This window comes from Thermobia domestica, chromosome 6 (genome assembly GCF_964235325.1).
Source record: "Thermobia domestica chromosome 6, izTheDome1.hap1.1, whole genome shotgun sequence".
Lineage (NCBI taxonomy): Eukaryota > Metazoa > Arthropoda > Insecta > Zygentoma > Lepismatidae > Thermobia > Thermobia domestica.
Window position 1 is genome coordinate 174,843,556 of NC_137459.1, and position 14,328 is coordinate 174,857,883.

General features: G+C 35.7%; 1 protein-coding gene across 1 annotated transcript in view; it reads right to left on the minus strand.

Moving 5' to 3' along the window:
- fs(1)M3 (female sterile (1) M3) overlaps positions 1–14,328 on the minus strand; it is a 289,266-nt gene that overhangs the window by 46,088 nt on the left and 228,850 nt on the right. The window contains exons 23-24 of the mRNA XM_081762460.1: positions 11,778–11,993; positions 1,966–2,183 (exon numbers count right to left, since the gene is read on the minus strand). Coding sequence (XP_081618586.1) covers positions 1,966–2,183; positions 11,778–11,993 — 434 coding nt within the window. The remainder of the gene's footprint in view (positions 1–1,965; positions 2,184–11,777; positions 11,994–14,328) is intronic.

The window sequence follows — 14,328 nt, forward strand, 5'->3', positions numbered from 1 at the left end:
AAATACACCATTCTAAGCAATATAGCAATCGTTATATTTTTCATATATCTGGAATAGTTTGAGAAACTGCTGTAAATGACATTATGGCTATTATATTTTTTTTTTTAAAAAAAATATGTAATTGGACGTTATACTTAACACTTTTCGAAGTAAAGTCCTTTGAAAAAAAGTCGAATTTTCCACTCCTTTGTTTCTGCTTCCTCGAAATACTTTATATGATGCCTGTAGTATTCGACACTAAGGAACTTCGAATTGGCATTGCCCCATCCTTCTCATTTGCGTTATTACTGTTGCAGAACCTCCAAATGAAGTAAATATCATTCCACTAGTAAAAAGCCCCCGCCCGTGGATAAATTTTTAAGTGCATTTTTTATACCAATTTGAGGATGCTGAATCGAATGGAACTATTTTTAAATTTATCCGTCCCTAAAGCCATGAGAAAAATGACCTCAAAGTTGGAGTCTGAGGTACAGCTTACGCCAATGGTGAAGGCACTTCTGTCCCAATGGACGGATAAGTTTGAAACTAGTTCCATTGTATTCAGCATCCTCAAACTGGTACAAAAAGTACTCTTAAAATTTTAGTCACGCGTGGAGACTCTTCCTAGTGGGATATTTTTTTTTTTTTTTTTTTTTTTTTTTTTAAGGAGCTTTTCGATGTTTGCGATATTGGAGCTTCCTTAGTTTGCAACACCGCATAACAAGGGTGGTATTGGTAGTATCTGTTTATTATGTAGATTTGAAATATGTAATAACCTGATAAGACTAACATTTGAACAAATATTAATTAGTTATATATATATATATATATATATATATATATATATATATATATATATATATATATAGAAAGATAGATAGAGATAGAGAGATAGAGATAGAGATAATTGCAGAACATGTCAGAGAATGTTTCCTTGTCGATATTTGTATAGTACGAAGCTTCAGAGTTTTGTCTCTTATCAGTTTAAAAGTTATAAAGGTGTATTAATATAAATGGTTCACTCTCTATAGATACATACTGAAGTGCAGAGATAATCAGAGAGAAATGGATGCCCAGATTATTTTTAACATTACTTACACCACCGCCTATATTCAAGACATTTTATTGCATAATTTACGAATGCATGCGAACACTTTGCACGTTAATAGATATTCAGCAAAACGTGTGTTTTATTGTTATTTAGTTTACATTCGCATCCATCAGCAAACACACAGGGAAGGAAGAGAGATACGATTCCAGAAAATTGCACATAGTATTTTATAAGCCACTGCTCAAAATAATTCACAGGGTCATGAAAATTTGAAGAGGAATGCGCTTGATCCCTTTTCCTGAGGGTCTAATCAGTTACATTTAGGAACATGCACTTAGTTAATATCTATGGATGTACAAGAACATATTAAACTCATGCTGTCTGTATCTTGAAATAGTTTTTTTTAAGCTAATTACGAAGCACCTTCTTAAAAATACCGGATTTGATTGCAGTTTTTCTTTAATGAACAGAAATGAAACTTTTTTTTTTTTTAACGTCTCGGAATTAAAGCATGCAAACTAAGAAAGACTAATGAGAAATGCAAGTGAACAGTAATGAATGTATTACCGAAGAAAGGTAGAGAAAGAATCTGAACATTAACTATGTTGTTCACTACACACTCACGGTCTGGAATCAAATTAAGGACAGAACACTAGAGATGAACATTGCATCCAGAGCACCCTGCCTCTTTCTTACTAGTTAAATATTACGAAACGAAACATAACGATAACTTCCTTTTGCGAGTGAGACCAAGTAGTAAGTACATCACATTTCCAATTATTTGTAATTTAACTCCTGACCAGATTCAATTTGTTGGAAGTAAAAATAAATTTTAAAAATGTAAAAACGTTAAGAACTTATCAAAAATTTGCTTCATAACACTTTACACATTAAAGTCACAAAATAATATTTATAATTTTATATTCGATACTTACGATATTACCGTGAATGATAGTGTCTTCATCTGCTTTAATGCAAGTATTATAAGCTTCGCTTAAATTGTAGTTATTATACAAGCCTACAGTAATATCACCTTCAGATATTACAGTATCCGTGAATCTCTTCTCTCCAATTATAATCTGGGGATACTTTTCGTTGTTCAAAACTATATCGTCTATTAGTATATCATTGATTCTTCTTGCACCCAAAATACCTGAAAGGAAATTTTATTAGTGTGAAGTTTACTCTAAGTTTACTATAACTACATTCTAAACACACTGATAATGATTGGATATTTTAGTGGTTGCCATGGACACTTTGTTATGTTTTAGACAATTTTCGACAAATAAATAAAAGACACTCAATTTGGGCCTTCCATATTTGTTATTATGTGTTCTGTTTCAAATTTTTATGAAGTACGCATGCTGCTGTAATTAATTTTTCATTTTAAAAAAATAAAATACGTGATAACAAGAACTCTAAAGTTTTCCAGTGTTTCGCCTTATTTATTTGTCTATAGAGGAAACTAGATATTGTCGAAAGTATTTCGTGAGAACTTTTAATTTGTTCACTATTACTTCCATCTTTTGTTCAATTTTATTTAATGTAAACAAAGGTTGTAAGTTACTACATTAAATCCTCAACTGTTTATTCCATCCAAGTACCTTTTAGTCACGAAGTAACTGAAACACAGTATATTAAAATACATAGAGTTGTTTTATATTCATTTAGGACAGTACAATATTAAATTAACTTTATCACCAATCCATATGAAGTGTATTACCATTAACAAAGTTCCACTTCACAAAATAGTTTTGTTGCTATCATTCTAAAATCGTTAATTGCTATAATGTTTCAACACTATTCCTGAAAACTTCCAACCTCAAATAACTAATTTAAACTAGGTTATATAGGTGAAGAACTGAAATTGTCTTCTATTTTCAGCAGCTTCTTTTCTGCTTACCAAATAAATGACCATAAAAGTAAATAAATACATATTTTAAAATATAATGAAGTCATGCAAAATTTGCATAGTTTAAGATATGTACGAACATTGACAAGCTGAAGTTCCACTTTTTATTCAAATTGTTCAGATCTTTGGAATATGAATGTAAAGATACACCCAGAGCAATATAAAATGCTTATGAACTTATAAAACCAACTCTCGGAAACAAAAGTGCATACCCACTATTGCTATGTAAGTTTTATTTTATATTTTTAGTCGGAACTTGAGTATCAATTTTGGGTTTAGTTTGTCGCATGCTTGAAACCTTGTTTCGGAATAAACGTGAAAAACTTTAGCCGAATTCAATTTTAGCGCTTTAAGAGAGACTTCTGTTGTAAAGTTCAACGGTAAAAAGACAGAAAAGAGGTTGAAGATGAACTTTGAAACAAAATCTAAAACACAACAGAATTAATTCATATTATTTCCATTTATTTTGAAGTATTTTACTATCTCCAAAAGGTAATTTGAAATCCGAATTAAACAAAAGGATACTTATTAACGATAAAATTTTCGTTCATTATATTCTGGAACATAAATAAGTGAATTTCGCTTCACAGTGTGACACTACGGTAGATTTACAAGCTATGGGAATTCAATGCTCAAACTTGAAGTAATGCATCTGTTACTACTGTTTGCAAGAGATTAATAAGATCAAACATAGAACCTGTTCTTCGGACGCAGAATCCATAACAAAAAATAAATCATTCTCTCTTACTGTTTTTGTTCTATGGCGATAAATATTAAAACAGAAAATCATTAATCTGGCCCATTTCCGGTTTGAATAGAGGGTTAACAGAAGACGGAACATGCTCTTGGGACAATGAATCGATTGCAATAAACCCGATTCCTGATATCTCAAAACTTTTGCTGTACATAAATCAGTATTGAAATCGGATGCACTAAGTAGTTTCAATAACTTCCGGTTCAAGTAGAGTGTTATAATATGTTCCCTTGAGACACTGAATCAATTGTAGAAAACCTCTTGTCGCTACCTACCATTTTTGTTCTATTGTGATAAATGTTTAAACAGGAAATGGTTAATTTGAATCACTTCCAGTTCGAGAGAAGGTTAACAGATAACACAACCTATTTTTCGAAAACTGAATCTTTTTGAAAAATATCTATATCTCAGAGTTTTTGCTCTAAGAAAATCAGTATTTAAACCAAAAGTAGTACATTTCATCCACGCCGGGTTTGAGTGGAGTGCTGCGGGTTGTGATGCTATGTTCTCTTGAGATTCTGAATAGATTGCAGAGAACAGCTTTTCACTATTTAATACCACTTTTGTTCTATGGTGATAAGAGCTTAAACCGGAAATGATTAATCTGAAATGCTTTATGTGTGAATAGGTTAACGGAGGATATGGAACATATTTCTGGAACTGAACCGATTGCAAAATAAAAAAAAAAGGATCCCGATATCTTAACATTTTTGTCTTACTGAAATCATTACCCAAACCGGAAATAGTACTAAATTTAAACTACTTTCGGTTTTAGTAGTGTGTTACGCATAGACACGGTATGTTCCCCTGAGACGAAGAATAGTTGCAAAAAAAAAGTTTCTCGCTATTTGTTACAGTTTCCGTTTTATGGCGATCAACTTGAAACCGAAAATGGCTAGTTTCAACCATTTTCGTTTTGAATAAAGGGTTAACGAAGGAGATAAAACCTATTCTTAGGACGATGTATAGATTGCAAAAATCCCTTCTCAACGGCTTTTACGTAGACATTAGTTCAATATTATTTACTTCTAATATTTAATCAGTCCAAATACTCTAAAAAAAAAAAATTACAATGAATATGGCATGAAATAAAACATGCCGAGATGAAGCGAACTCAGAAGCTTCCGGTGTACATAACTGTGGAACGCAGTTCTGTTGTCGATCCGAGAGAGTCCCAGGCGGCCAAGCCTATCCACCAAATATAGCGACTTAAAGTTCCTTGGGGATGGGCTACTTGTCTATTGAATTTCATTTATTTCCGGCTACTAGTTACTGACAAGTAACACTTCCCAAGTGTAACACTCCGATTTTGATAAAATTTGGCAGGTAGATACTACACAGAAAATAAACGATTTTTTTTTATTTTCTGCGGAAAAACTGTTTTAGGGGATAAATCCAAAATTTTGAAAGTTAATGCCCGAAACCCGGCCGAAAACAAGTGAACCGAAGTGAACGAAATTGTGCACATATATTGTAGACGTAAAATGAGGGAATATGCATTTCGTATTTTCCTGGAAAAAACTGCTAGGTGGGGCACGGACCCCTCCAAACCTTCGATCACGAAATATCAAAAGTGCTAATAACAGTATGTCAGATGTGTGTAAAGGACATGAAGAATTGCAACGAAACTTTGTGTAGGGACAATACGCAAAAAAAAAAAAAAAAAAAAAAAAAAAAAAAAATCGAACACTTTTTTTTTTATTTTCTGCGAGAAAATCGTTTAAGAGAAAAAACCCCAACCCCAAATTTTGAAAGTTGACGCACGAAAGGCAAAAACAAGTGGATCAAAGTGAACGAAATTGTGCATAGATATTGTAGACGTAAAATGAGGGAATACGTATTTTGTATTTTCCTTTAAAAACTGTTGGGTGGACCGAGGCGTTGGGTGGCGGAAGGAGTGGACCGAAGCAAATGAAATTGTGTGTAGATATTGCATATGTAAAATAAGGCCTTCGTGTTTCACAAGTGTCTCCATACGATTTCTACAAATTCGGCAGATCAACAGTAAGCACAGACAGTATAACGTATTTTATAGTATTTCAGGAGGCGCTATTAACCCTTACAATGTTTTCCGCATAAACAAAAACACGTGTCGATTTATTTCCTGTTTACCGTTGATGTGCCAAATTTGAAGCAAATCGGATAGGCCACTTGAGAAACACGAAAGGCCTTATATTGCATATAATACAACATCTACACACAATTGCATTTGCTTCTGTCCACTCCGTCCTACGCTATTCCGGTAATATTTACTTTTTTCCGGATGGGTTCTAGGCCCCAACACTGTTTTTCCGCAGAAATTAAAACAACGTTTTCATTTATTGTTTTGCAAATTGTCCCTATACGAAGTTTTGTTGCAATTCTCCATATTTTTTAGGAACTTCTGACGCATACTTATTTGCACTTTTGATATTTCATAATCAACGGTTTAGAAGGTCCGTGCCCCAACCAACCATTTTTTCTAGGAAAATATGAAACCCGTATTACTTCATTTTACATCTGCAATATCTATGCACAATTTCATTCACTTCGACCCACATGCTTTCGCCTTTCGGATGTCAAATTACAAAATCTTGGGTGGGGACTTTTGCCCCCTAAAACAGTTTTCCCGCAGAAAATAAAAAAGCCGTATTCGTTTATTTTTGCGTATTGTCTCTACACAACGTTTCGTTGCAATTCTTGCAGTTTACACACATCTGACAGTGTTATTAGCACTTTTGATATTTCGCGATCAAAGGTTTGGAGGGGTACGTGCCCCACCCAAACTTTTTTTTTTCAGAAAAATACGAAACACGTATTACCTCATTTTACGTCTACAGCATCTGTGCACAATTTCGTTCACTTCTGTCCACTTGTTTTTGCCTTTTGGCCGTCAAACTCCAAAATTTTGTGTGGGAGCTTTTGCTCCTAAAACTGTTTTTCCGCAGAAAATAAAAAAAGGTATTCGATCACTTCATGTGTAGTATCTACCTGCCAAATTTTATCAAAATCGGAGTGTTACACTTGGGAAGTGTTACTTGTGAGAAGTAAAGAACCACGCACAAAGCAAGCCAAGACCGTCCTTTCCCGAGCCCGACCATCAGATATAGCAATCGTTATTTCATAGACGATGGGCTACTTGCCCATCGAACTTCGTTTAGATCCGACCAGTAATTATCGAGAAATAAAGTACCGCATGCAAGGCGAGTCGAGCCTGTCTCTGGCCGAATCCAGTCACCAAATATACCATGTTTTATTCACGAAATATTTGTCCACTAAATTTGGCTTACGTTAGATCTGATCAATAGTTACCAAGAAGTAAAGTACCACACGCAAGGAGAGCCAAACCGAGTCGAGGCAAGCCTGTTCCTGGCCGAGCCCAGTCACCAAATATAGCAATTTGTATTCATTTGGCCATGGGATATTTGCCCATCAAAGGATATAGTCGGATAAGGGAACGAGAACGACCCTTACATGGATTGTGATATTTACATGAAAGGTACCTCATATTCAAAGTCAGCTTTGGCCAGAAAATCAATTTCAAATTCCTTCGAATTGCGAAGTTATTGTTGAAAATTCGAAAATCTTTTTTTCTTCTCATATCTCAGAAATGACATGAGTTACCAGGGTGAAACAAAATACGAATATATAACTTTCCTCAAAGGTCCTTACAGAAAACAAGAAACAACGTACTTCGCACTTCAAATTTCTATCGAAAAACGCGTCGAAAATATTCGAATTAAAATCTTTTTTGCTTTATGCTTGAGTAACCACTTTCTATTTTCCATCATTGATGTAGCACCAACCCACCTACAACACATTTTGATCATGGCTTGATACCTTAGGTGCAGCTTGGTGTAAAATGAGGAGAACCAAAGTTGGGATGCTGTATTTTGCCTGCAAGATAGGCAAGCCACATTATACCATAAATGTTTTGGCCGGAACGAATACTGTCAGAAGTCAAAGATGGTCGATTTTCAGTTTCTGACCCGTCAGGAATAGCTCTACATGGCAATGCAACTCTCATAATCATATCTATTCCAGAAACCGCGTGAGCGCGCTAGTGTCACCGATTTTTCGTCTGTCTGTCTTAGTAAGATACCAATATTTGTAATCGTAATTTACAGAAAACAATTTTCTGAAAGAAGTACGATTATGAGAGTCATATTGCCATGAATAGTCAAGCTCAAATTCGACCATCCTTGACTTCTGATCATATTCGTGCCGGCCAAAACATTTGTGGTGTAATGTAGGTTGCCTATCTTGTAGGCAAATACAGCGTCCCCACTTTTGGTTTTTATCATTTTACACCAAATTGCACCCAAGGTATCAGACCATGATCAAAATATATTATAGGTGGATTGATGCTGTTTCTGTGGTGGAAAATAGAAGGTGGTCACTCAAACATAAAACAAAAAGGTTTTAATTCGAACTAGCTGAACCTGCACTCTCTGCCCAGCGCATCATTCGCATATGAGCATAAATATCCTTATTCCTTACAACATTTGTACATGTCCCTTTACAGACACGTGAAAGACGTATTAATTAAAAAAAAGGCCAAGGGGTATCATAAAGGGGAAACTTTTTTAGATTTTTTTTCTCAATATCTCGCACCGTTTGCAAGATTTGAGCCTGCTTCCGGTTGGAGTTTCTAATTCATGTATGACCAGTGTTTTCTTTCTTTTTGCATGCAGTATGTAATAAGCAAATACATTACATACACAATTAATTATAATGTCAGTTATATATGGTGTTCATCGGGAAAAAAACTCCCAAAAAAAAAAGGTTCATCTTAGACTGGAGAAATGGTTATCCTTCCTTTTCCATTAGACCCTATTATTTGGCCATGAAACAAACGCCTGAGACACATACAACCCCTATATACAACAGTGTGGTGTTGAAAAAATGAAATTAGATTTTTGAGTTTTACGTCCCACGGTTATGCCTGTTAGGCTAAATGAGACGGTGATGATGAGAGATGAATGAAATGGTGGAATGAAGAAAGTGGGAGGAAACGGGAGAAACCCGAGAAAACCCACGCACACGGTGTTTGTCCACCACAAAGTTCACTTGGCGGGAGCAGGTTTTGAACCCGAGACCGCTAGCACCAGAGGTGAACGCTCTACCACTGAGCCACCGCGGCCCCAGTGTGGTGTTGGAATATATAATGCTTACGATATGATGCTTTAGTTTTTTTTTTAATTTCAACACTTCCAATGTACCCGTAAAAATGTAATAAAGAAATAGTGCCCATGTTTTTTAAATATTCAATTAGAACTGGACAATCTACATGAAATTTGCAATCGATCAGTGAAAACGTCATCTTTCTAGAGCCTGTAGTTTCCGAGATCTCATTGTCGAAAGGGTTGGCCACAAACATATAAACCTAGTTTAAAAGAGCTCCAAAGATGGCAGCACAATTCATTTGCATTTATTTTGGAGAAGGCCTATTAAAGGCAAAGGCCTTTGAACAATAATTTAAAAGGATAAACTTTGTGGAAAATATTTCTTTAAGTAATTTATTTAAAGTACACTCTTTTAAAAAATTTGTCTTTGTTATAAACGTGAAATCACAAATAACCGTTATTAAATGTTTGAAAGCTAAGGTTATAGGTTAGAGCTCGGTCGCAACGCCATTATGAGAACCGGACACTACCCAGAAGCCTGGAAAGAAGCAAAAGTCATAATGCTGGCCAAACCAGGAAAGAAAAGATCAAACCCGGCCAACTACCGCCCTATCAGCCTGCTCTCGCATACCAGCAAGGTGTTTGAAAGAGTACTGCAGAGCAGACTTCAGCAATTCATAGAAGATCATGACATCATCCCGGACCACCAGTTCGGCTTCAGGAAAGGACACTGCGCGGATCAGCAGCTGGTACGGGTGGTAGAGAAGATATGTGACAGATTCAACGAGGGAGGCCACACCTTGGGGCTTTTTCTCGACATAAAAAAAGCATTCGACAAGGTGTGGCACGAAGGCCTCTTTCACAAGATGATGCTCCAGGGCACTCCGCACTACCTTCTGAGAATCATCAAATCCTTTCTTCAAGGAAGAACCTTTCGTGTTGCCCATGCAGGACACCTAACACCCTCCAGACCTATCCTAGCAGGAGTCCCCCAAGGATCCTGCCTATCCCCAACCCTCTACGCCATGTACACGGCGGACATTCCCACAACCCCCAACACAGCGGTAGCAACATTCGCAGACGACACGGCAATCTTTGCCAGCCATGGAAACATCAGATACGCTGAACTATACCTCAGACGACACGCCGAACTTCTCCACCGATGGTCTGAAGAGTGGAAGATCAAAGTCAGCGAACAGAAGACCTCAGTAGTAAACTTCACAAGAAACAGAAGAAGGGTTCACGTCAGGACCACCATGGCTGGAACACCCCTCCAGAACCGAGATGATGCCAAATCCTCGGAATAATACTGGACAGGAAACTTACATTTGCTCACCAGATACATTCCATCGCCAAGAAAGCCAGCCAACGCCATCAAGCCTTGCTACCGCTATCCCTCACCCTGAAAACCAAACGCCATATATATCAGATGAGCATTCGTCCCATCCTGATGTATGCCCACCCTGCATGGCAACACGCAGCAAAAACGCACCTCAGCCAACTACAAGTCATCCAGAACAGAGTAGCCAGGGCTATCACTGGACACTCGAGAGACACTCGCCTCGAGCAAATACATGAAGATTTGGAACTCCCATTTCTACATGACTACAGAATTCACAGATCAGCCAACTTCTGGAGGACAATCAGAGCCTCGCCACACCAACACATAGCCACCATAGGAACGGCCAACCCAAGAAGACGAACTTACAAGATGCCGCACCCCTAAAACGCACAACAACTAAACTGACATAGGAACAGCAAAAGAGGAGCGCGACAGTTGCGTCCTCTCTCACAACAAATACGCACGCAAAACAAACGACAGTCAACAACACAAATGGAAGGCAAGGGCCCAAGCCCGGTACTTAAATCAACCACAAAAAAAACGCCAAGAAATCTCTGCTCTGCTCTGCTTTTAATTAGTACTGTAGCATTTTAATAGATAGATACTTTCGACATCCTTTTTGGTAGAAATTTGAGGGGCGAAATACATTGTTTCTGGTTTTCGGTAAGGCCCTTCAAGCAAAGAATATTCATATTTTTTTTCATCCTCGTAACTTAAGTCGTTTCCGAGATATGAACAGTTTTTTATGTTCAAATTTTCAACAAAACTTCAAAATTCGAAGTTGATTTTCTGGCAAAAGTTACCTTTGAATATGAGGTACCTTTGGTATAAATTTCACAGCAATTCACGTAATGGTACTTTTCACCCCCTTATCCGGTTATATTCTTTGGTTTAGATCCATCCAGTAATTACCGAGAAATAAAGTACCACATACATATATGCATACGTTACACATATTATATGCCTCTACCTGGAGTGAAACTATAAACTCCCATACTGCCCTGCTAAGCGAAAAGACCTTATCTCCATTTCACATAATTTCGAGAAAATAAGCAAAACGCGTTTTGGCTTAGGCTGTACGTTTAAATTTGTTGTATTTCAGTAAAACTTTATTAAATATATGTTCACGATCTAAAATTTGTGTGGTAATACAGTTAAATATTTTTGCTTATGAATTGCCACTTAAGGTCTTTTTGCTTACTTTCAGTTACAGTTTTGAATTAGATAGATGCAGAATTGTACTACGAACATTCCCATACCAATATCTCGATTTTCGAAAAATGTGGAGTTAAGGCCTTTTCGCTTAGGACGACAGCATATGTTTATGCCGGAAGCTAACAAGGTATACACTTTTAGAAAGTTACAACGAAAAATAAGAGGTGTCTTCAAATTCTTCAAAGATAAATGAAAACAGCATCACCATGAAACTAGATCCTTATGGTTATATGTGCTATATCCCATATTGTATATATAATACATTTTTTTTTTGTAAGTATTACATTGAATAAAATAATTCAATCTAATAAATTCTAATGAAAATAATGAATCAACATTATAAAATGGTAGAATTAAGCTGCTATTTTACTTCTGTTTCATTATTAATAAGTTGGCCGTAATAATAATATGTTCCTTACCTACTTCAATACTTCCACTAAACGTCAAAGCAGCATCAATTTCTTCATCGTAGTCACATGTCACTCTTTCAGCAAGCAGTGTTTCCAAGTTAATCGAATTTACAGTTTCAAAATCCAAATCTTGCATTATCTCAAGTTCTGCAACTTCTGTGTGTGGTATAACGCGCTTCGGTTCAAGAGTTACAAGGTCAGAAATAGAAACACCATTTATCTTTCCTGTCCAGAGACAATATTAAAATTTAAATCATATAATAAAATCTCAATGTGTTGTTCTAAAAATGAATCCCACGGACTACAAGCACTGTCCTACAGGTCAAAGTAAAGCAATATATAAGTTTCAGATCCTCCTCTGAAGGCGCGATTTCCCCTATGTGGTAACATCGCATCGTAGACCATACAGTTGATCCACCAATCCATCAAATAGTTATCTCGATTCTTTTCAAATGACTGTTAAAGTCGATAGATGTTGATAGGCCTATTACCACCATCTATTAAGAGTCAGTACAAAGAATAAGCACAATTCATTTGCTAACAGGAGCAAATACTCACCAGGTTAAGTCAAATAGGTCCTACAAAAATACTAATTTCTAACCAAATCAATGTATTTTATTGTTTTGTAATGAATCTCAAATAAAGAATTGTTTAGGAAAGGAAATGACTCAGATCAAATGACTTGTCAAGTTGAAATAATTCTTCCTCTTTGCACAGTTGTTCTTATACTGCCTCATAGCAATATAATATCCCAGTAAGATCTCAAAATATACACATACTTTTTTCTTAGGAGGAGGCTAGATTAAATTATATAGATATCTGAAATGAATCTGTAGTACTATTATACATGTAGATCGTAGGGGAAAAGTAAAAGTAGATTACAGCGGAATTTGAACCAGGTAAAAGCGAACTCTTAAATTTACAAAATAAATACCGAAGAACATGCTGTAGCATGCTTGGCTACATAGACAACTAAAAATAGATTAGAGTGTATTTTAGATAATCCACGTGATAAACTTTTTATTTATTACTGTTTTTGGTAAAGTAGTTTTTCCTCAGCAACGATTAATTAATATTTTCAAAAGATAATTTAAACACATTTTGTGTAGTAACAGAATATATGACATTTCAAACTTTGAAGTTATTTAATGTTTGTTGATGGAGTTGAAACAGTCTGAACAATTTAGAAAAGTAAAGTATATTGTTGATTAAATAATTTTACGTTAACTTGTGTCTAAAATGTAATTTGCACATATTACAAACTCATGGATTAAGAGAATAGGTGGCATCTATTGTGGCGTATTTTTCGTGGAAGAGTAACATATAATTGGTATATTTAATTGTAGCGAACTGGTAGCAAATTTTCATTTTGATTTATTTACTTACAGTTTCAAAAATAACAGAAGTTCACCACTTAGACGGAATATCCTTCAATTTTACGACATGTCGTCTACTGTACAAAATTATATTATTACATTTTCCTTGCCAAAAATAATTCCCTATTACATTCTAGAGTGCTGTTATTTTGGTGCATGTCCAAAAACAATTGCGTACATATTAATAATACTTGCAAACAGATATGCCTTCAAAATGATTATTGATGCGAAAATAGGTCTTAATATGTACTAGGTTGTCACTACAAAACAATAATTGTATATATATTTCTATTTAGGGCAAGGCAAAATTGACGTGCCCACGCGGGGATGCGCTGGTAAGAACCATGAGCAAACTGACGTTAGGAATACGTGTAAACGAAGATGTTCTTAGAAACCACAATCGTTATTCATATCAGGACTTAAATAGCACCAACATTTCCGGTTTCAATATTAATTTTTAAAAAAATGTAACGTCATAAACTAAACTTCACATGACGTACACTTGACACTTCTTGTTTTTACGCGCATTACATTATGCTTTTTGTAGCTTATCTTAAGTGACAAAATTCTAGGTTCCTTTTCCAGTACGAGGCACAACATTCTTGGCGTTGCCTAGCACTCTGAGTAAATAGAAGATCTACCGGTGTTGCACCTAAGACTTGGTGAGCTGCAATCTGGAAACCTAGACGTAATAGCGATAAGTATCTATGCTGACTACATAACATCCAACTAAATGCTGTCGAGAAGGATACTTGCTATCAGACACGTACGTAGTGATTTATTTCCTAAGGGTCCAAAGATTTCGGGTGAGTCCGAATTCAATATAAGGATAAATTATATTAAAATTTATAAAATCTCTCCTAAAAATAGACTAAATTTACAGAAATTAGAAGCTGGGTTCCGACACCTAGGATCCACCTCTGTATACATTCCTGCTTGTTATGGTGTATATTTTATGAGTACGATATGCGAAGGTTTATTTATCTCCTCTGGGTATGATCTTCGTGACAAACGAAATTCATGAACTGAGGTTATTAGATGAGCTGTGTTTAATTGATTAAAAAATCGACATTTGCTGCGTAAGACATATGTATCAGTTTCAATTTGGAGGCACGAAATATATCAATAGTTTTTCTTTACTTCTTTTACGATAATATCACTCTTTACTATATTCAGTACCTGCT